Source organism: Ranitomeya imitator, chromosome 2 (assembly GCF_032444005.1).
Source record: "Ranitomeya imitator isolate aRanImi1 chromosome 2, aRanImi1.pri, whole genome shotgun sequence".
NCBI lineage: Eukaryota > Metazoa > Chordata > Amphibia > Anura > Dendrobatidae > Ranitomeya > Ranitomeya imitator.
In genome coordinates this window covers 27964909-27986325 of record NC_091283.1, presented here as the reverse complement: position 1 = coordinate 27986325, position 21417 = coordinate 27964909, and the positions used below count along the sequence as shown (strand labels likewise).

General features: G+C 48.5%; 1 protein-coding gene across 10 annotated transcripts; it reads right to left on the bottom strand.

Annotated features, from left to right (window-relative positions):
* Window positions 1-3972: 3972 nt before the first annotated feature.
* Window positions 3973-16233, bottom strand: RXRB (retinoid X receptor beta). Of its 10 annotated transcripts, none has more exons than XM_069746304.1 (11): window positions 16007-16233; window positions 12308-12555; window positions 10989-11060; window positions 10756-10909; window positions 9541-9720; window positions 8593-8744; window positions 8167-8296; window positions 7791-7923; window positions 7622-7713; window positions 7393-7498; window positions 3973-5974 (listed from the first exon to the last, which is right to left on the bottom strand). In XM_069746304.1, the coding sequence occupies exons 1-11, from the start codon at window positions 16020-16022 to the stop codon at window positions 5827-5829; spliced, it is 1431 nt and encodes a 476-aa protein (XP_069602405.1). In that variant the 5' UTR covers window positions 16023-16233; the 3' UTR covers window positions 3973-5826. The 10 variants fall into 10 exon arrangements, with proteins under 10 accessions (XP_069602405.1, XP_069602407.1, XP_069602412.1 ...); XM_069746306.1 differs by having other exon boundaries at window positions 12320-12555; window positions 16007-16205; XM_069746311.1 differs by having other exon boundaries at window positions 12320-12555; window positions 16089-16202.
* Window positions 16234-21417: the final 5184 nt, after the last annotated feature.

The window sequence follows — 21417 nt, the reverse complement described above, 5'->3', positions numbered from 1 at the left end:
AAATGGTTTTGTAAATTTCGTTGTAAAAATGAGAAATCGCTGGTCAAATTTTAACCCTTATAACTTCCTAGCAAAAAAAAATTTTGTTTCCAAAATTGTACTGATGTAAAGTATACATGTGGGAAATGTTATTTATTAACTATTTTGTGTCACATAACTCTCTGGTTTAACAGAATAAAAATTCAAATTGTGAAAATTGCGAAATTTTAAAAATTTTCGCCAAATTTCCGTTTTTATCACAAATAAACGCATAATTCATTGACCTAAATTTACCACTAACATGAAGCCCAATATGTCACGAAAAAACAATCTCAGAACCGCTAGGATCCGTTGAAGCGTTCCTGAGTTATTACCTCATAAAGGGACACTGGTCAGAATTGCAAAAAACGGCAAGGTCATTAAGGTCAAAATAGGCTGGGTCATGAAGGGGTTAAAGCCAGAAAGTTGCCATTTGAAATGACTTTAGTTTTGTGCCATGTCTGTGATCTGCTTTTTTTCTACAAAATTAAACAACTGAATGAACATCCTCCAAGGCCGGTGATTCCATAGTTTTCGCCAGGGGTTGTATGTATATGTTTTAAAAATATTAAAAGAAAAGAAGTTCAAATCACCCCGCTTTTGCCCCATTCAAAATAAAACAACAAAAAAAATATAATAAAAAATACTCATATTTGATATTGCAGCGTTCAGAATCGACTGATCAATATTTAAAAACAATTAATCCAATCGGTAAACGGAGTAGCAAAAAAAAAAAAAAAAAAAAATCTAAAACATCAGAAATACTTTTTTTGGTCACTGCAACATTGCAATAAAATGCAGTAATGGACGATCAAAAGAATGTATCTGCACCAAAATGGTATCAATAAAAACATCAGATCGGTGTGCAAAATTATAAGCCCGCCCTCGACCCGAGATCATGAAAAATGGAGACCCTACAGGTATCGGAAAATAGCAACTTTTTTTTTTTTTTTTTTATTTGGAATTTTGTTTCACCACTTAAAAAAAAAAAAAAAAAGAACATAGACATGTTTGGTGTCTGTGAACTTGTAATGGCCAGGAGAATCATAATGGGGCTATGTGCACACGATGCGGATTTGCTGCGCAGAAACGCTGCAGAACTGTGATTTACAGTACAATGTAAATCAATGGGTAAAAAAAAGTTGTGCGGAAAAAAAATCAGTGCGGAATTGCTGCGGCTTTAAAAGAAGTGCACGTCGCTTCTTTTCTGCGGATCTGCAGCGTTTCTACACCCCTCCATGATAGAAATCCGCAGTGGCAAAAACTGCAGAAAATCTGCATCAATTCTGTGGCAAATCTGCACAAAATCCGCAGCTGTGGATTCTGTACAGAAAATTCTGCACCACATTTCCTATGTGTGCACATAGGCCGGCAGGTCACTTCTAGCATTTAGTGAACATGGTAAAAATAAAATCCAAGAAACAATTGTGGGATTGCACTTTTTTTTTTTTGCAATTGCACCGAATTTGGATTTTTTTTTCCCCGTTTTCCAGTACATGATATGGTAAAATCAATGGTGACATTCAAAAGTACAACTTGTCCCACATAAAACAAGCCCACACATGGCCAAATTGATGGAAAAATATAAAAGTTATGGCCGTGGGAAGAAGGGGAGCAAAAAAAAATAAAAAATGTAAACGCAAAAACAAATACCCCTGGTCCTTAAGGGGTTAATGATCTGCTTCATGTTATCCATATGTATGGCTTCTGACTGACCCCTAGTTTACATGATGAATATATGTTTAAAAAAAAAATTAAAACTGTATATATATATATATATATATATATAATCAGCAGCAGACAGGTGGCACCTGCGCTGCAGCACAATCGCATGTAAAACGGACATACAATTCTTTTATATGATGCTATAAATTTAAGGAAAAAAAAATTAGAGTGGTGTCTGCTGCACCTGCACAGTATATCACTGTCAGAAGCACCAAACATTAAGGATATTTCAGGATAGTTGGCAATTGGGACCAGTAGAAGTCTGAGCAGGACCCCAACTCTCACTATGTGCACTCACCCCAAGATTCCCTCACTCTTCCCCCACATACATACAATAACGGTGTACCTTACCTCCGGGTACATCAGCAAAGGTCCAATAGCATTGTACAGGGGTGTAGGACCGGCCCCAGGGGTCACGATATATTCACACGCAGCCGATATCTCTGCAGTGTCCCATTCATCTGACTATGATTGGTAAAAAGTCACAGACTTCCACAAAAATAACCCAATTCAGAAGATTAGATAGAGAACTGTGACCTTACAGCGGTTAGTGAGCTCTAACGCTACGTTTCCAGGCTCAGTATTGGCAGCACGTTAGATGAAGTACATCTCCGCTCAGTCCAAAGCGCTGCCGGCTTTTTTACACAGGCGATTCCGCATGTGAGCACTGAACCATGCGGAATCACCGCATCATATACATTGTATGGGTGACTTATCTTGGAGACTGAGCGTCTCCTCAAGATAAATTGACGTGCTGCAGTCTGGAAAGATGCGTCACATGTGCAAATACGCAGGGAAGCTGGAGGCGTCCGAGCACGCATAGTGGCAATGGGGATTTCTTGAAATCCCCTCCACTATGCTGTAACATCTGTACACAGCGTCCATCCCGTAGTATTTACTGACCGTGGAAACACATACCCTTATGTTGGAGGCGTCTAACACTAATGGAAGAAGCTGGATTACTCTCGCTCCCTGCTCAGCAGTACAGGCCGGGACGTGAATAAATCTTATGGAAATATTTGGCTCCAGAAAACATGATACAATTCTAGGTATCCAGGTTGCTGCGGCATTAATAATTTAACAGTTATTTTATTTCATTCTTTGTACACAAGATAATAGGAGTCAGCAGGAATTGTCATCAGCAGGTTAGAAGCTCTGGCTCCATAGATCGTTATAAGCACCAATGTCATCTCAATATGTAACATTCTGTCTTCCCATAGACAAATGTTATTAATTTCTCAACTCATGGGTATCTAAAAATTATATATATATATATATATATATACACACACACACAGATTGCAACTTTAGAGCAAACACAATCAAATATCTCCACAAGGCTTTGAAGCAATAACTTGTGATTTGGTCTTGCATGCTGGAAGACTGGTGTAGCACTTTCCCGGAACAGTCCATTCATGCGGTCATAGTCAGCCATCTTTGGCAGTCAGACTCACGCAGGGGTAGTATGAATACTTGTCTGTCCTGCCATTCAGCTTGGGGACCCCTATTGCGATCCCAGCAGCCAAACTGCAGTTACCAGTGATGAGCGCCTGCGCTCGTTACAGAGGTTTGCTTATGTGCTTGGGTATGAACAGAATATTGCAGGTGCTCAGATAATCTGCTTGAGACCCTTAAGATAGCTGCAACATGAGGGGGACTGCCTGACAAACCACACGTTTTGCAGCTATCTAAGGGTAGGTGCACACTGTCAGTAGATGCTCCGGGTTGGATGCCGTGTACTTGCGCACTGTGCAATTGTTACAGCATTATGGATGGGATTAAGAAATCCCATGTCCACTAGGCGTGCACAGACACCTGTGGAGACAGACATGCGATGCGTCTCTCCAGACTGCAGCATGTTTATCTTGCAGAGAGAAGAGTCTCCACAAGATAAAGTCACCCATATGATGTATTGGATGTGGTGAATCTGCATAGTTTAGTGATCATAGAGGATTCACCTGCACTCAATAGCCGGCAGCACATGTCTGCTGCATCCAAAGCACTGCCAATTCCTCAACATCTGCACATACCTTACCAGCCGCGATACACAGTGCACAGCCACGCAGCATAGACAAACTCCAGAGCGAGGACTTGTTACTTATCACCACTTACTGATAGGTGACAAGCTCAAATTACAACAAAACCTTTAGAAACAGCCAATAACTACTGTTCCTGGAACCCGTCATATTGTGCCATATCCCAAGACCGTAAAATGAAGGAAGCAGAAGACAGAGCTAAATTCTCTTTAATATTCATTCCAAGCAACGGAAATAATAAACGAGCGCAGAGTAGGGGGTGGGGCTACCACTGGGAGGAGGAGTCACCTACCTTACAATCCCTCCCACGAGGAGCTGCCTCCTAGAAAGTGTATATAACAAAGTGTGGGGTTTGTGTGTAACATTTCTCTTCGCTTCTGCAGACAGCAGGATTGGTTTAAGACGACACCGTTACCAGAAATCTTAGAGCAATGAGGGGGAGATAAAAACAAATTCATGAGCTTTAAACTGAGAAGTAAAGTAGGAGAAATGAGGAGGGAGGGGGGGGAAGGAATAGAAAAAATAAAAAGACAAAAAAAAAAAAAAAAAAACACCTTGAGGGAGGTCTAGCAGCAAAAAAGTTTGAAAATACAGATGGAATTGGAGGAGCAGGCGCACACCAAAGCTTAAAACCAGGCACCAATAGTTTGTGAGACATGTTAAAAAAGGAGTCATCACAAAGTGACTGTTCAAACTAAACACTGGTGGCCAAACATGGCAGTGCACCTACCCATCAACTGATGCCCCATCTATCTCTGCCTCCTCCATGACATCTCTGGCTTTACCGTAGTGGGAGAACGGCGCAGGTTTCAGGACCAGTATTTGGTAGAGTGCACTGAACAGGATTGTTTGAACAGTCATTTTGTACCGACACGCTGCCTTTAATCACCATGTGGTGCCAACTCACAAAATCAACACCAATGCATCCAATCCAGGGAAACATAGGCAGGAAATAAAGCTAAAAGCCCCATTTTGTAATTAAATGTACCAGGTTTGATTTCATCTTAGAGGGGAAAAAAAAAAAATAAAAAGATTCTGAAGCTGGGCGTCTTCTCCACCACTTCTTTAAAACAAAGTCCTAAAATCATGTGCAATATACGGTAATAATCATCCTTCCAAATAAAATCATTGATCGTACAAGAACTGGTTTCGCCACGCAGGGCAGACACAAGAAAGGATCTCTCCTCAGGAAGAGATCAAGGTGCTGAGCCCCCGTTGTATGTCTCCAAGCGCCCCAAGAAAAAGCAGAATAGTCATTACAACCCCACCCCAAGAGTGTGAATGAATGATCCCAAGAAACAGTAATGAAGGGCCCCTTCACCCACAGTCACCCTCTACCCATAAGTCAGATAGGGCGTCCAAAATCATCAAGATGGATTGATAAGAGGGTCCATCCTGAATCGTCCGCTGATTAATCGGGACTCATTACATGTTAGAGAACCCCAACCCCCCCACCCAAACTTTCATCATTAAATCCAATCTTTCGTAGTCTGTTCTTTCTGGAGGCGGCCTGCTAAACGAAGATCAGTCAGGAGCGATGACGACTGCGACCTGGGCTCCGTCATAGAGTTCCCTTCTCTCCTGGTGAGGTCACGGGATGGGGACCCTCTCGTCAGAGACATCCATTCTTAGCATAGTTACCAGGAGCATAATCAGGGATATTGCATAGGAGTGTCAGAAAAGAAAAATCCTGTACATCAGACATGGAGCTCGTTCTTCATGATTAGTGGAAGCCTCAGCAGCAGTCATTAGGATGCAGATCTTTGTGGAGGTACTTGTACCTCTATGGGTAATAACCAGGAGGGGGTTAAGTCTAATTTGGGGCTCTTGTTAGCTCTCCCTACAAATTAGTTGCATTTAATCCAAACCTTCTGATTTCGATGCCATCCAAGAGAGAATGTGGAGGACTATAGCCGAGGGGGAGACTGACCAGTTCAGGGGAGGTTTTGAGGTGCCTATAACGTCTCCAGATGGAAGCGATCTATTACAGTATGTATTACTAGCCGTCTCTCAGGATGGAGCAGCAGGTGGTCGCTACAGTCCGTCTTCAGGACAGCTGGTGGGGCGCCTCGAGCATCTCCATCAAGAACGTGTCTATTGGGGTGTCTCCAATGAGTTTGAAAAAGAAGAGGTGTTCAAGACACTTGAGTCCGATGGAGCGCAGGGCCGGGAGGCGGAGGAGCAGTTTCGCAAACCTTAAATAACAAGGCAGAGGATAAGAAGCTGTATAACAAAGCGCTGCAGACTGGGATTCAGTATGAGAAGTGTGCACCATTGGCTGCAGATAAGGTCCAACAGGTCGCACTGCCCAAAACGGAGGTACTGAGCGGATCATGATACACAAGGAGTACATTGCAGACAATCAATGCTTAATGTGGAGGATGTATCCCACTAGTGATCAGCGGATGTGCGGCTAAGGCCTCTTTAACACTCCCGTCTTTAAGCTCCCATCACAATGTCAATTTTTGAGAATGCAGGATCCTGCATTTTCCCATAGACTTGTATTAGAGACGGATGTCCACCCGTTTTATCTGTCTTTCACTGGATCCTGCATAAAAATATGGTCCGTCAACAATAGTAATGGGCGCAGGATCCGTCGCTGACTGTGAAAAGCAGGAATCCAGCAACAGGTCCCATCTTTTCAAAGAGCATGTGTGGAAGAATTTCCCCGTCAGGGAAATTCTCGCTCTTTTTACTACTCCCGGCAGCTAGCGTTCATAGTAATACATTGCGAAATCTCGCGAGACTGCAACTTCTCACACAAAGTCGCAATGTAGTACTAGGAAAGATAGCTGTCGGGAGCCTCGCTGCGTGGGAATCCGGTAGATGAGAATACTGCGATTTTTTTTTAACATGGTTTGTGTTGTGTATGAGTTTTCGCAGCGGAAAACTGCTGCGAAGACACAAACAGGTGCACATAGCCTCGACAGGTCCGTCAGAAAGACTGGCCCAGTGCATACGTTTTCCACAATCTGCACAGGATCCGTCATTTCAACATCTTGACAGATCCGGTGCAGATTTGGAAGACGGAAGTGTGAAAGTAGCCCAACGTGCTACCCGAGTATCTTGGGCGTGCTCAAATATGCAAGAGTCGCTGTCTAACAGGAATGCCCTACACGTGTTGTGGCTGCCTAACAGATGCAACACATTATTCGAGCACGCCAAAGATACTCAGATAGCACGTTACCTGATCTCTACTCTCCATCCCTCCTCGGCCAAGTGTTCAGAACAGTTTACAGTGACATTTCACCAGTACTAATGAGATAATGTTGTCTAATGGCTCAGTGACAGCACGTCCATGACACCTAGGCATGACCTGGAGAGAGATGCCTAAACAGAAGAATTTGGCTAGTGAATATTTTGATCACTACCTTTTCTCATGGCTTAAAGGGATTTTCCACTTAAAGCAAGTTTCAGCCATCATACAAAGTATTGGCCGGTGTACAGTGCATGCTGTGCAGCCTCCTGGCTCGTCTGGGTGGAGTAGAGGGAGGGTTTTTTTTTTTGCCATGACATTAGATGTAATTAGGAGACTACACAAAGTATTTCCTCGATAATTGACCATTAGTAACGGATTTCTGTCTGCCGCAGTCACCAGTCCCGCAGCCCTCACCTTCCCTGCTGGTCTGGATACTTCTGCTTGCAGTAAGACTCCAAAGATGCATAGACCTTCTCTCTGAGAACCTCCACATCTGCCGGGTTGGACAGTCCTTTGGCATCTAAACAGATAGATAAAAGAATATATTAACGCCATCACAAAGCTGAACTCCCAGGTTAATGTTCACATGATCTAAGGGACCAAGTCCTGGAAACTAAAGCAAAACATTCAAAGAAAACCTTACCCGGGTTAAACAATATGATCGCTCTTAGACAGCCTAGTTCGGTCTTATCCATGCGCATGTCTCTCATCTTAGACACAAGTTCAGTGAGAACTCTGCAAAATACAGAGGACGTGTCAGCTGCTGACATTATACAGGGTCCCTAGACAAAAGTGTAGAGGTTCTCAGTTACCTGTCAAATATGGCCCCCACCCCCGCACTGTGCGCGCTGTTGCGGTGGACGTGCAGCCCGGTGGCCAGCAAGATGCCGTCCTTCACAGAAATGGAGCGGTGGGAGAAAGAAGCGATGAGGAGCTCATTCCATCCTAAGGGGAGACAGATCCATGAAGGTTACTCAGTAACCCATCTCCTGTATGACAGTCAGCGCACAGCTTGCAGAGAGCATTGAGGACGGTCTCCGGGGCGAGATCTCCGGCACCGCTGCTCAGCATCACCCTCATTATGACCAATATATGTTATAGCGCTCAGCAGATATGAGAGGTAATGAAACATGGAGAAAGGCGGCGAAGGGAAGTTACATCACAAGCCCTGGATCCGGCGGCTCTTACCAGCTCTAAGCAGTATAACCTGATCGTCCAATAGCAGCTCAGAGAAGTGCGGGATCCTCTTGGCCCATTCAACGAGAGTAAAAAGTTGTTTATCAGCAGCTTGGCAGATGTTAGTCACCGGATCACTGGGCTAAGGGAAGAAATGAGAGGACAAGACCCTCGTGATCCAACACCACAGACAGGAAGCGTCCTGAACCTCATTCTACAAAGTCTCTTATTGAAGAAAAGATCATTCATTTTAACATCAGAAGTACCAGAGATTACTGGAACGGTAAAATTTACCAACACCCACAGACTGCACCACACACATCCCCCCCATCCTCAGCGCCGAACACGTGTCCAGCGCCGCACACATCCCCCCCCATCCTCAGCGCCGAACACGTGTCCAGCGCCGCACACATCCCCCCCATCCATCCCCACACTCACAGATCCGCCCCCTTCGAGGCTCTGATCACTTTTCTGCTCCACGGCCAGTTCAGCCTCTAGGATTTTCTCCACCGGCATATCCTCGTTTATTGTGCCGCTGAACTCGGCCTCTCCTTCTCGCTCCCGGCCTCGCTGACGCTCCTCTTGAACAGCTGATGGCACAAAAAGGCCTTAGGTAATTTTTATGGATATTGGACTTTTGCAGACATCTTAATAGCATAAATACCCATGTTAGCACCAAAAATGAGCCCTAGCATGATTTTATGAGTATGCTCGAAATATAAGCCCTGATCTAAAAATAACGCCAAGTTACAGTCAAGTCCGACATTAGGGGAATAGGGGAGTCACTGGAACACATGCGCATTTCTGACAGCAGCACAGCACTTGTACAAATCAATTTCTTTAATGCCTTAATAACTTAGGTGCGTTTTACTCCAGTGGCCCCATTCAATAAGACTGGACCACACAACCCCATCTTAATCAGGGCCATTGTTCTCGTTAGCACATTGCCCCGTGTAATCAGGGGATGTGCTGCCGATAAACTGATATACGTAAGGGGACAGAATAATTAGTGATCGCTTTAACCCCATTGTTCTCCATCAGGCAGTGTAAAGAGTAGATGCTTTTACAAGGAAAGGAGAAAAAAAGAAAAATCTCCAGAAATTCACGATGGAATTCAGGGTTCAGAAACTTCTATTGATGCTCCAGAAGGTGATTAAAGTAGATTTGAAAAAAAAAAAAAAAAAAAGTTTGATTTTTTTGTTCAAGAGTGTGGATTGTTGTCCACGGAAAGACAGGAGATCCCCTGAAAATAAGCCCCAACATCTTTCGGATAAACAGGTTAAGAAAACATCATCCTAAATAAAAGTAGCAAGATGCCTGGACACAATGTAATCGTCATATAATCTGACCGCTATCTGTGTGACCCCGCGATACACGGCCACTCACCCTCCCTCTTCATGCCGGTGGCCAGACACTTCTGGTAGCGGCAGTACTGGCAGCGATTCCTCTGCCTCTTGTCCACGATGCAGTCCTTGCTGTCCCTACAGGTGTAGGTCAGGTCCTTGCGGATCGTGCGTTTGAAGAAGCCCTTGCAGCCCTCACAGCTGTACACACCATAGTGTTTCCCTGGAAGACAAGAGGGCGACCAGTGTGAAGACCACCACCTGAGGCCTCACCATTAGGGGACCAGGTTACGTCAGAATGAAACGTTCTGATCAGTTTAAGATTTGTTTCCCCGACCTCTGAAAAACGTACAACATGAGACAAGTATATTGTTACCCCCAGGTTACCTCTGTCCGTGGGGGGTGCACTTACATGGGTCAGGCGGAGGCACCAATACCACAGGCATCACAAGCCATAAGACTAAGCTCTATAGTGGTGTCATCAGGTGCTGGAGTTTGGACTTTGTCCTGCAATGTTTTCATCTAGAGAGGTGAAGCCCAGAATCCCTTCCATGAGAGCCGACCCCACCGCGGAGCTGCACCAACAATTAGGGGGCTTCTCACCCTCAGGAGCACCAGGTTACACTGCAGGTTCCTCCACAGCCTCATGAATGGTGAGATAGGTTCCCATAGGATTCCAATGCAGGACTACAACTCCAACCAGGCAACCACCATTTAAGGCAGATGCATTTTTGCTTCATTTTACAGTGAGGCTTCGATTCATTAACACTTCACATCCCTGCCCTTTCCTCCTCCTCCCCAGGGAGGCCACAGCCCTCCAGTTAATGAGCGACTCCCGGCCTCTTTGGCAGCCTCTGGAGGAGAGGATTGGCAGCATTTGCTGGGAGCTACGGCAGGATTACAACAGCAGCTTCAGTAACTGGAAAGCCACGTGCATGCAGGACTGTACACAGAGTTCACCCTGCACCAGGAACGCCCTGAACCAAGCACAGGAACGTATGAAGCCGACAATTGCAATCTCCACTGACTACAGCCGTGATCCACCATGGAACAGAAGTTGGTTAGTTGGCATGGTGCAGCCGCCATGTGCTGGCATTAATGTATGGCACGGGGCCATACGTAGCAGGACCTTCGGTAACGGTAACTGAAGCCCAGTTCTCTGCAGGACTTTAGTCCAGTGCAGCAATAACATGGTCTGCATGTAATGAGTGACTGAACTCAGACCCCAAACCTAAGGGCATCAATAAGCGGCCCTTACCGGAGGAGCGGTCTCCGCAGATGGCGCACAGTCTCTTCCCACTTGCTCCTCCTCCGTTGGGATGGCCGGCCATGACTCTCATTCCCAGGGGAGGTTTCACATCTTCAGAGGAGCCGACAGAGTGCAGACCCGAGAGATTCACGGTGGAGTTTATCTGTGGGGAGCGATAGATTTATTGGATACACATGTGACAGCTGAGCCGATGTGCAGGGCCACCCCGAGCAATATTTCACCTTATGATAGACTGCAACTCTGGATTCCAAGGCAGAACTCACATTTCTGCAGGCTTCGGAGCCGAAATCTTCCTAAAAATACATCAGACTCAACAATACAGCTTCTGTTATAAAGACTACAGTCAGGGCTCGCTCACATTAGTGTAGAAAGTCTGATAAGTGCGATGTGAGAAGTTACTGCACTCGGACCAGTGTTACTCCGTATTCTCAGCTGGATTTTACATGGGGGGATCCATGCATCTGGACCATCAGAGAAGAATTTCATTTTTATGGCTACATTACAATTCTATCAGATAGTAATCACTTGGTTACCTAGCTGCCGAGAAAAAAAAAATCCCACCATTTATGGATGAGAATGGGACAGATTCTTTTATACACAAGTGTGAGCGAACCTTTAACTGGGATTAAAAAACAAAACAAAAACTCCATCCGACAAATATTGGGGATATTACAGGTGATGCCCACTACTGGAATGAGACCGCTCCTGCGATTTCCCTTTACGGACGTGTCTGAATGTGTTCTAGACCATTGCCACAATAACTAGCAGAATAGTGAGTGCAGCTCTGGAGTATAACAATAGAAGTAAAACTCCAAGGTTGTTAATATCTTATACACAGGCGGCTGTAAGGTGATGTTTAGAAGGACTTTACATTGGTCTCTGACATCAGTAGTTCTGCCTCCTACTCCGTATGGCCACTTTCTGTACAGATCCTCGAGTCTGCAGACACATGAGGAAACCTTTATAATGTACCTGTCACTTTACACAGCGCTGATTGTCAGGAAATGCCCATCACATGCCCTGATTACTACTCCGGTCACAATGGCAGAACAGACCAATCTAATAAATACCATGGAGGACATCGGAGTCACCAGACTGAAGTCACCTGCACCCAGAGAACCTTCCAGGAACTGAGCACATGTATCAGTATACACCTCCCTTCCCCAATACATCAGGCCCTGGGTCTACTATACGACAGTCTGTACAGTCTCCGGGAGGAAACAGTCATCTACTGACAGCAATTTGGGGAACAAAATACAGAAAAAAGTGCAGCCCATCATTCACTAATCCCCTACGTGAAGTGTCCTCAGCATTAGACTTCGTGGTTGTGTCACTAGGGAGGGAAGATAAGGTGGTCAGACCCGTCCGGCTTCAGAGCAGACTGAGGGCCGGCTACCGGCACACACTGTCCCGATAACAGCCGCAGGAAAAACTGTAGAGGATTAGATCCCTCCATTCTCGAGAAAAGACGAGCAGTTGTAGCCACATAAGAACTTAACCCATGTAATAATGTAATCTTAGAAGGAGGAATGATACATACATAGTGACTTACCTGCGGGCTGCTGACCGGCCCATATCCTATAGACGGGGTGCCAGGAATTCCTGGGGAGCCCACAGCGCAGTTAATGACAGGAAAAGGGGAGCCGAGACTTCCCAGAGGGGAGTTCACCGAGGAGGTCATGGCCGATCCGATCATGGAGGGGTGTAAGGGAGCGCCAGGAGGAGGGGTGTCGCTCAGCGGGCACCCCAGAGGCGGACTCAGGGATGAGGTGTCTGGGCTGTGACAAACTGGAAATAAAGGAAACACCATAAATGAAAGATGAACAGACGTCCCCATCCAGGAGACCCCGCGGCGCTCGTTACACACCGGCCGGGGAGAACATTGTTATAGACTGGGAGAAAAGCTTCCGGGCATTAAAGGCAGAGACCATAGAGCGCAGTCAGGGAAAGTCACTCCTATGGCAGAGATACATGTCAGTGCCATCTCCTGGTGCTCACCGACTCTACTGTTCTATATCACCACTATGGAGGAAACGGGTGATGTCTCCGCAGGGGGACGGGGCCAACAACGGCTGGAAACTGCGCCAATTGATGGACGTTATACTGCAGATTAGTCTGCTCACAGCGGCTGCAGATTTTTATAGTTTTAGGCCACGTTCACATGATCAGTATCTTACATCAGTATTTGTAATCCAAAACCAGGACGTGGCGACGTCTATTATACTCTTCCTCCGATTGGTCGTCTCATTACTGACGGTGTGAACTTGGTGCAAGACCAAAAATTTACTGAAGAGCAACGGAGTCACTGTGGAGGCGACAGCAGCGCTCATCCACTCCTGACTAACTGAGGATTGAGCTCCGAGTACACTGAAGGGCCATCGGGGGAAGGGATGAGGGGGGGGGGGGGGGGGGGGGGGGGCGGGGGGGGGGAATATAAAAAGGAAAAAAAAAATTATATATTTATTTTGCTGGAGCGTAAGGGACCACAGAGGCTCCTATGATGTTAGAACCATTCCTGCTGTCCAGCAACTTTCCAACATCCCAGAAAACTTCCATTAAAAAGAGTTGTCCCCATAAGCAACACTTAAAGGGATTCTCCAGTAATCTATTAATCTGTAGGGTCCAGCACTGAGCAGGGTTCATCAATCCCCGTCACAATGGAGGGCGGTGCTGGAGCGCCCGTACACCTTATTCTGCATCCAGTGGAGCGGTGACCACCTGTTAGCCCCTTTTTTGCCTTGACTATGGGGTACTCAGTGCAGTAAGGTCAGTGTTTGCGACCACAGACTCTAGTGTTCTGGTGTCTCCGCAGTCGGCTGCCCACCTATAGGTCATTGTGAGCTGCACATACATATTCCCTGCAGTCTGCTCATGTAAAACTACAACTCCCAGCATGCACTGTAATCACACCTCCGCAGCACAATGCCCAGCAGTGACTTGTCCATCATGACTACTACCCTCACAGTCCCCTGCAGCCCACTCACCCCCGCTGCCCCCCATTATCCCGGTAGGTCGCACTCACCCCCGCTGCCCCCCATTATCCCGGTAGGTCGCACTCACCCCCGCTGCCCCCCATTATCCCGGTAGGTCGCACTCACCCCCGCTGCCCCCCCATTATCCCGGTAGGTCGCACTCACCCCCGCTGCCCCCCCATTATCCCGGTAGGTCGCACTCACCCCCGCTGCCCCCCCATTATCCCGGTAGGTCGCACTCACCCCCGCTGCCCCCCCATTATCCCGGTAGGTCGCACTCACCCCCGCTGCCCCCCATTATCCCGGTAGGTCGCACTCACCCCCGCTGCCCCCCATTATCCCGGTAGGTCGCACTCACCCCCGCTGCCCCCCATTATCCCGGTAGGTCGCACTCACCCCCGCTGCCCCCCATTATCCCGGTAGGTCGCACTCACCCCCGCTGCCCCCCATTATCCCGGCTGGTCGCACTCACCCCCGCTGCCCCCCATTATCCCGGCTGGTCGCACTCACCCCTGCTGCCCCCCCATTATCCCGGCTTGTCGCACTCACCCCCATTATCCCGGCAGGTCGCACTCACCCCCGCTGCCCCCCCATTATCCTGGTAGGTCGCACTCACCCCCGCTGCCCCCCATTATCCCGGTAGGTCGCACTCACCCCCGCTGCCCCCCATTATCCCGGCTGGTCGCACTCACCCCCGCTGCCCCCCATTATCCCGGTAGGTCGCACTCACCCCCGCTGCCCCCCATTATCCCGGTAGGTCGCACTCACCCCCGCTGCCCCCCATTATCCCGGTAGGTCGCACTCACCCCCGCTGCCCCCCATTATCCCGGTAGGTCGCACTCACCCCCGCTGCCCCCCATTATCCCGGTAGGTCGCACTCACCCCCGCTGCCCCCCATTATCCCGGCTGGTCGCACTCACCCCTGCTGCCCCCCCATTATCCCGGCTTGTCGCACTCACCCCCATTATCCCGGCAGGTCGCACTCACCCCCGCTGCCCCCCCATTATCCCGGTAGGTCGCACTCACCCCCGCTGCCCCCCATTATCCCGGTAGGTCGCACTCACCCCCGCTGCCCCCCATTATCCCGGCTGGTCGCACTCACCCCCGCTGCCCCCCCATTATCTCGGCAACCCGCACTCACCCCCACTGCCCCCCCATTATCTCGGCAACTCGCACTCACCCTCACCCCCGCTGCCCCCCATTATCCCGGTAGGTCGCACTCACCCCCATTATCCCGGTAGGTCGCACTCACCCCTGCTGTCCCCCATTATCCCGGTAGGTCGCACTCACCCCCGCTGCCCCCCATTATCCCGGCTGGTCGCACTCACCCCCGCTGCCCCCCATTATCCCGGTAGGTCGCACTCACCCCCATTATCCCGGTAGGTCGCACTCACCCCCGCTGTCCCCCATTATCCCGGCTGGTCGCACTCACCCCATTATCCCGGTAGGTCGCACTCACCCCCGCTGCCCCCCATTATCCCGGCTGGTCGCACTCACCCCATTATCCCGGTAGGTCGCACTCACCCCCGCTGCCCCCCATTATCCCGGCAGGTCGCACTCACCCCCGCTGCCCCCCCATTATCCCGGCTGGTCGCACTCACCCCCGCTGCCCCCCATTATCCCGGCTGGTCGCACTCACCCCCGCTGCACCCCATTATCCCGGCTGGTCGCACTCACCCCCGCTGCCCCCCATTATCCCGGCTGGTCGCACTCACCCCCGCTGCACCCCATTATCCCGGCTGGTCGCACTCACCCCTGCTGCCCCCCCATTATCCCGGCTGGTCGCACTCACCCCCGCTGCCCCCCCATTATCTCGGCAACTCGCACTCACCCCCACTGCCCCCCATTATCCCGGCTTGTTGCACTCACCCCCATTATCCCGGCAGGTCGCACTCACCCTCATTATCCCGGTAGGTCGCACTCACCCCCGCTGTCCCCCGTTATCCCGGTAGGTCGCACTCACCCCCATTATCCCGGTAGGTCGCACTCACCCCCGCTGCCCCCCTATTATCCCGGTAGGTCGCACTCACCCCCATTATCCCGGTAGGTCGCACTCACCCCCGCTGCCCCCCTATTATCCCGGTAGGTCGCACTCACCCCCGCTGCCCCCCATTATCCCGGTAGGTCGCACTCACCCCCATTATCCCGGTAGGTCGCACTCACCCCCGCTGCCCCCCATTATCCCGGTAGGTCGCACTCACCCCCATTATCCCGGCTGGTCGCACTCACCCCCGCTGCCCCCCATTATCCCGGTAGGTCGCACTCACCCCTGCTGTCCCCCATCCCGTCCAGGCCGCGCTCACTCTCCGCCGTCCTCGCCGATCACACACAGGACATTATGCTAATGACCTGCATATTAATGAGGCGCCGCCGCCAGTGACGCAGTTTCCGGGGTCTCCTGCGGTCACCCCGCACCGGACCCGCAGCCACCAACTCTCCCAGCGGCCCCCGCGGCCCCAGACTAATGAGGAAGCGGAAATGCCGCCATCTTTGCACACCCCAAGTCAGGCGCTTCCTGTAAGGGGCGTGGCCTTTAGTCATATAGTTAATAAAAGCCAACCGTACAAAAGAAAAGCGAAATTCTCTAAAAGAAAGAGCGGAACAAGCACGAGCAACAACTATGATACGTGTCCGCGCCCCGGAGGGGACGGGTGTAGAAAAATGAAGTGTACGGATGGAACATGACCTGATGTGACCTCAAGAGAAAGGGTGTGGCAAGATGGCGGCTGGAAGGTGATCAGAGGCCAGAGAACGTCTGGGAGCACGAAGATGGCGGGACTTCCGGTCTCCTAATATGGAGCTCCTCATTTATATTTTGTTACAATGTATAAATAAGTCCGTGTCATGTGACCTGTCTGACGGGGCGGGGCCTGCAGCCAGTGTAGGGGACAGGTCACCCGGTAACACCCGGAATGGAGGCGCTGACCGTGACCCGCCGCCAGCAGTGCCACAGTCTATGTGCAGCAGCAATAATGAGGGCCAGGGCCTGAAACAGACAGCGAGCTAATGTCACTACATGTGTGGTGCCATCCTCCAGAGCTGCACTCACTATTCTGCTGGTGCAGTCACAGTGTACATACATTACATTACTGATCCTGAGTTACCTCCTGTATTATACTCCAGAGCTGCTCTCACTATTCTGCTGGTGCAGTCACTGTGTACATACATTACATTACTGATCCTGAGTTACATCCTGTATTATACCCCAGAGCTGCACTCACTATTCTGCTGGTGCAGTCACTGTGTACATACATTACATTACTGATCCTGAGTTACATCCTGTATTATACCCCAGAGCTGCACTCACTATTCTGCTGGTGCAGTTACTGTGTACATACATTACATTACTGATCCTGAGTTACATCCTGTATTATACCCCAGAGCAGCACTCACTATTCTGCTGGTGGAGTTACTGTGTACATACATTACATTACTGATCCTGTATTATACCCCAGAGCTGCACTCACTATTCTGCTGGTGCATAGTTCATAGACAAGTTTCTCACCGATCATGTCAGCGTCCTGAGCACCTTGGGGCTTATAATTGCACCATGGTCCATGCATGATATAAGGGACATCGGTTCCGCTCATTGGTTCTGTTAGACTCCAGCACTTTATTTCCGTCCTTATTCTTAGGCCTCTGCACTCACAGGGACTGAACCAAAATCCCCCCTCAGCTCTAAAATACCTAATTGCACCGGTGACCCGTCCCGCCTCTCATATTGATTGGTAGCTTTAGGTGTCAGTCATGAGTTAATTAACCCTCAATTTACAACAATATTAACCCTATGTGTGATGAATTAAAAAATAAACCCCTTTTCTTGCTAGTTATAAGATACTAATAATACAATTATGTATCATATATAACGAGTGTACAGAGATCACACAGACAACTATTTGTAGAGTATTGTTACCCATCATCTGTTACTTTTTGTGCATTTTTCCAGTACACGTGTGCAGATTACTATATTATTCTATACCACGTATACCCCGTTAGATGGGGCACATGTACTGGTATTTTTATATAGTCCCTGATACTATTGGGACCGTTGTCTCTTGTCTTTTTGTAAGTGTCTTTGTGTTTGTAATCTGTTTGCACTCTGGGCTTCAATAAAGCCATTTTCCCTGTTTTCCGTGTGTGGACGCCATTATCCTGCGTAGCTTTTCTTCATCAAACTGAAATTTCATTCATGGAGACCAAAAATTCAGAGTTGGACTTCAGAAATCTCTTGCTAGGGTTAGTAAGTGGTGATGAGCGGGCGTGCGCAGATAAGGTGTTATATGAGCATGCTCGGGTGCTATCCGAGTGTCTACCCCGTGCTCTAATACTATGTCCGAGTCCTGCAGCTGCATGTCTCAGGGATCGCCTGTTTGTTAGTCATTCCCTGCAAGTGTTGCACCCGAGCATGCTCATATAAGCATGCCAACAAGCCTACAACCTGCAGTTACCACCGATCGACCAAACCGCTGCATGACCAGCTCTACCCTCACCTACTGTATCCTCACCCATCCCTTGTAGATTGTGAGCTCTCGCGGGCAGGGTCCTCTCTCCTCCTTTACCAGCTGTGACTTGTATTGTTTAAGATTATTGTACTTGTTTTTATTATGTATACCCCTCCTCACATGTAAAGCGCCATGGAATAAATGGCGCTATAATAATAAATAATAATAATAATATAATACCTTATCCCAGCACAGTCGCTCATCACTATTAGTAAGGCCATTGTCGCCGTTAGCAGAGCGCTGCACCTGAGCATGCTCATATAACATCTTATACTAGCACGGTCACTCATCACTATTAGTAAGGCCATTGTCGTCATCAGCAGAGCGCTGCACCTGAGCATGCTCATATAACACCTTATACTAGCATGTTCACTCATCACTATTAGTAAGGCCATTGTCGTCATCAGCAGAGCGCTGCACCTGAGCATGCTCATATAACATCTTATACTAGCACGGTCACTCATCACTATTAGTAAGGCCATTGTCGTCGTCAGCAGAGCGCTGCACCTGAGCATGCTCATATAACACCTTATACTAGCACGGTCGCTCATCACTATTAGTAAGGCCATTGTCGTTGTCAGCAGAGAGCTGCACCTGAGCATGCTCATATAACACCTTATCCCAGCACGGTCGCTCATCACTATTAGTAAGGCCATTGTCGTCGTCAGCAGAGCGCTGCACCTGAGCATGCTCATATAACACCTTATACTAGCATGTTCACTCATCACTATTAGTAAGGCCATTGTCATCGTCAGCAGAGCGCTGCACCTGAGCATGCTCATATAACACCTTATACTAGCATGTTCACTCATCACTATTAGTAAGGCCATTGTCGTCGTCAGCAGAGCTCTGCACCTGAGCATGCTGATATAACACCTTATACTAGCACGGTCGCTCATCACTATTAGTAAGGCCATTGTCGTTGTCAGCAGAGAGCTGCACCTGAGCATGCTGATATAACACCTTATACTAGCACAGTCGCTGATCACTATTATTAAGGCCATTGTCGTCGTCAGCAGAGCTCTGCACCTGAGCATGCTTATATAACACCTTATACTAGCACGGTCGCTCATCACTATTAGTAAGGCCATTGTCGTCGTCAGCAGAGAGCTGCACCTGAGCTTGCTTATATAACACCTTATACTAGCACAGTCGCTGATCACTATTAGTAAGGCCATTGTCGTCGTCAGCAGAGAGCTGCACCTGAGCATGCTGATATAACACCTTATCCCAGCATGTTCACTCATCACTATTAGTAAGGCCATTGTCATCGTCAGCAGAGCGCTGCACCTGAGCATGCTTATATAACACCTTATACTAGCACGGTCGCTCATCACTATTAGTAAGGCCATTGTCGTTGTCAGCAGAGAGCTGCACCTGAGCATGCTCATATAACACCTTATCCCAGCATGTTCACTCATCACTATTAGTAAGGCCATTGTCATCGTCAGCAGAGCGCTGCACCTGAGCATGCTCATATAACACCTTATACTAGCATGTTCACTCATCACTATTAGTAAGGCCATTGTCGTCGTCAGCAGAGCGCTGCACCTGAGCATGCTCATATAACACCTTATACTAGCATGTTCACTCATCACTATTAGTAAGGCCATTGTCGTCGTCAGCAGAGCTCTGCACCTGAGCATGCTGATATAACACCTTATACTAGCATGTTCACTCATCACTATTAGTAAGGCCATTGTCATCGTCAGCAGAGCGCTGCACCTGAGCATGCTCATATAACACCTTATACTAGCATGTTCACTCATCACTATTAGTAAGGCCATTGTCGTCGTCAGCAGAGAGCTGCACCTGAGCATGCTCATATAACACCTTATCCCAGCACGGTCGCTCATCACTATTAGTAAGGCCATTGTCGTCATCAGCAGAGAGCTGCACAGCGCCGTGTCGGGGACATGACCCTAATAAAAATCGTACGTTCAGGCTGCGTTCTCACGGTGCAAACCCAGCGGTTTCATGTTCTTGGCGTGATTTTCAAAAGTCCAAGGTAAAAAGAAGATCGCAACCTGCCTTCAACACGTTGCTGCATGTGTCAGAAATTCATCTTTATTCAGATTAGGTGCTAGGTGCACTCTGGGCGTGTCCGAGCAGCTCATCGCTCCTTACCTTCTTGTTTTCATCCATCTCTGGATTCTTTAAAGACAGCTGTCAATAAAGGACGAGGAGGGCGGGGACAGAGGCAAAGAAAGTAGGCGGAAAGATGCGCTGAACTGCTCAGCCACGCCCAGATTGCACAAGCACCTCATTAACATATTTGAAGATGGTTACTTGGAAACGCGGTAATGGATGTGGACACTAAATGTGTGATTTTATTACGGCTTTGTCCCCTACAATGTGCTGACAGACTCCCATTAATGGGAAACTATCACCCCCAACCTTGACTTACACCACTCACACTGTCCTATAGGGGACTGAGCCCCATGTGACGTCATTCCTGCAGGATGGGCATCATTTCTTTAATTTTACAGAAAATTTATTTTATTATATATGCAGATGAGGGCTCCTCGGTGCAGCCTTGGCGTGGCCGGCTCAGTGCTCCGCTCCGCCCTATCTGCGCGCTCCGCATCTCCCTCAGCTTCAATGATTGCTGCATGAATTGCATCCCTGGCGGCGCAGGACCTGAACAGGCGTCACACGGTGTCAGTGCGGACGCGCTCTCACCCCTGTCTCGTGTCTGTGCACACAGCATCACTCTGCCGCTCACTAATGGCTGATCCTGTGTGCAGTTAGCAGGAGAGAGGAATGAGAACACCCCCACTGATGACGGACACTGTGTGCACCCACCCCCGCAGGGCTCCTGTGTGTTTTCATACCCCAAGCACGTCCCATTTAAACGTTGTTAAATGTTGCTAATTGTATATGTTTTAGTACCTTATGCTGCAATGTATATACATGATGTGTAAATAGGATCAGTGCAGTACCTCAAGGTGGACACTAGATGGGGGACATTAGTGTACATAGTTTACATAGGAGGAGTCACTATGGGATAAGATAGTGAGCATTTCCTGTATTTAGGCAGTAGGGCATGGGAGCTCAGACAGGCCAGAAGGCCCAGGGTGCCCAAGGCGTTCTGTAGGGCTTTAGAGCCTGGGACAGTGCAGTGACTCCGCAACGTTCAAGTTAAGAGCCCAGTTGGTCCAGGGCCAGAGAGTGGC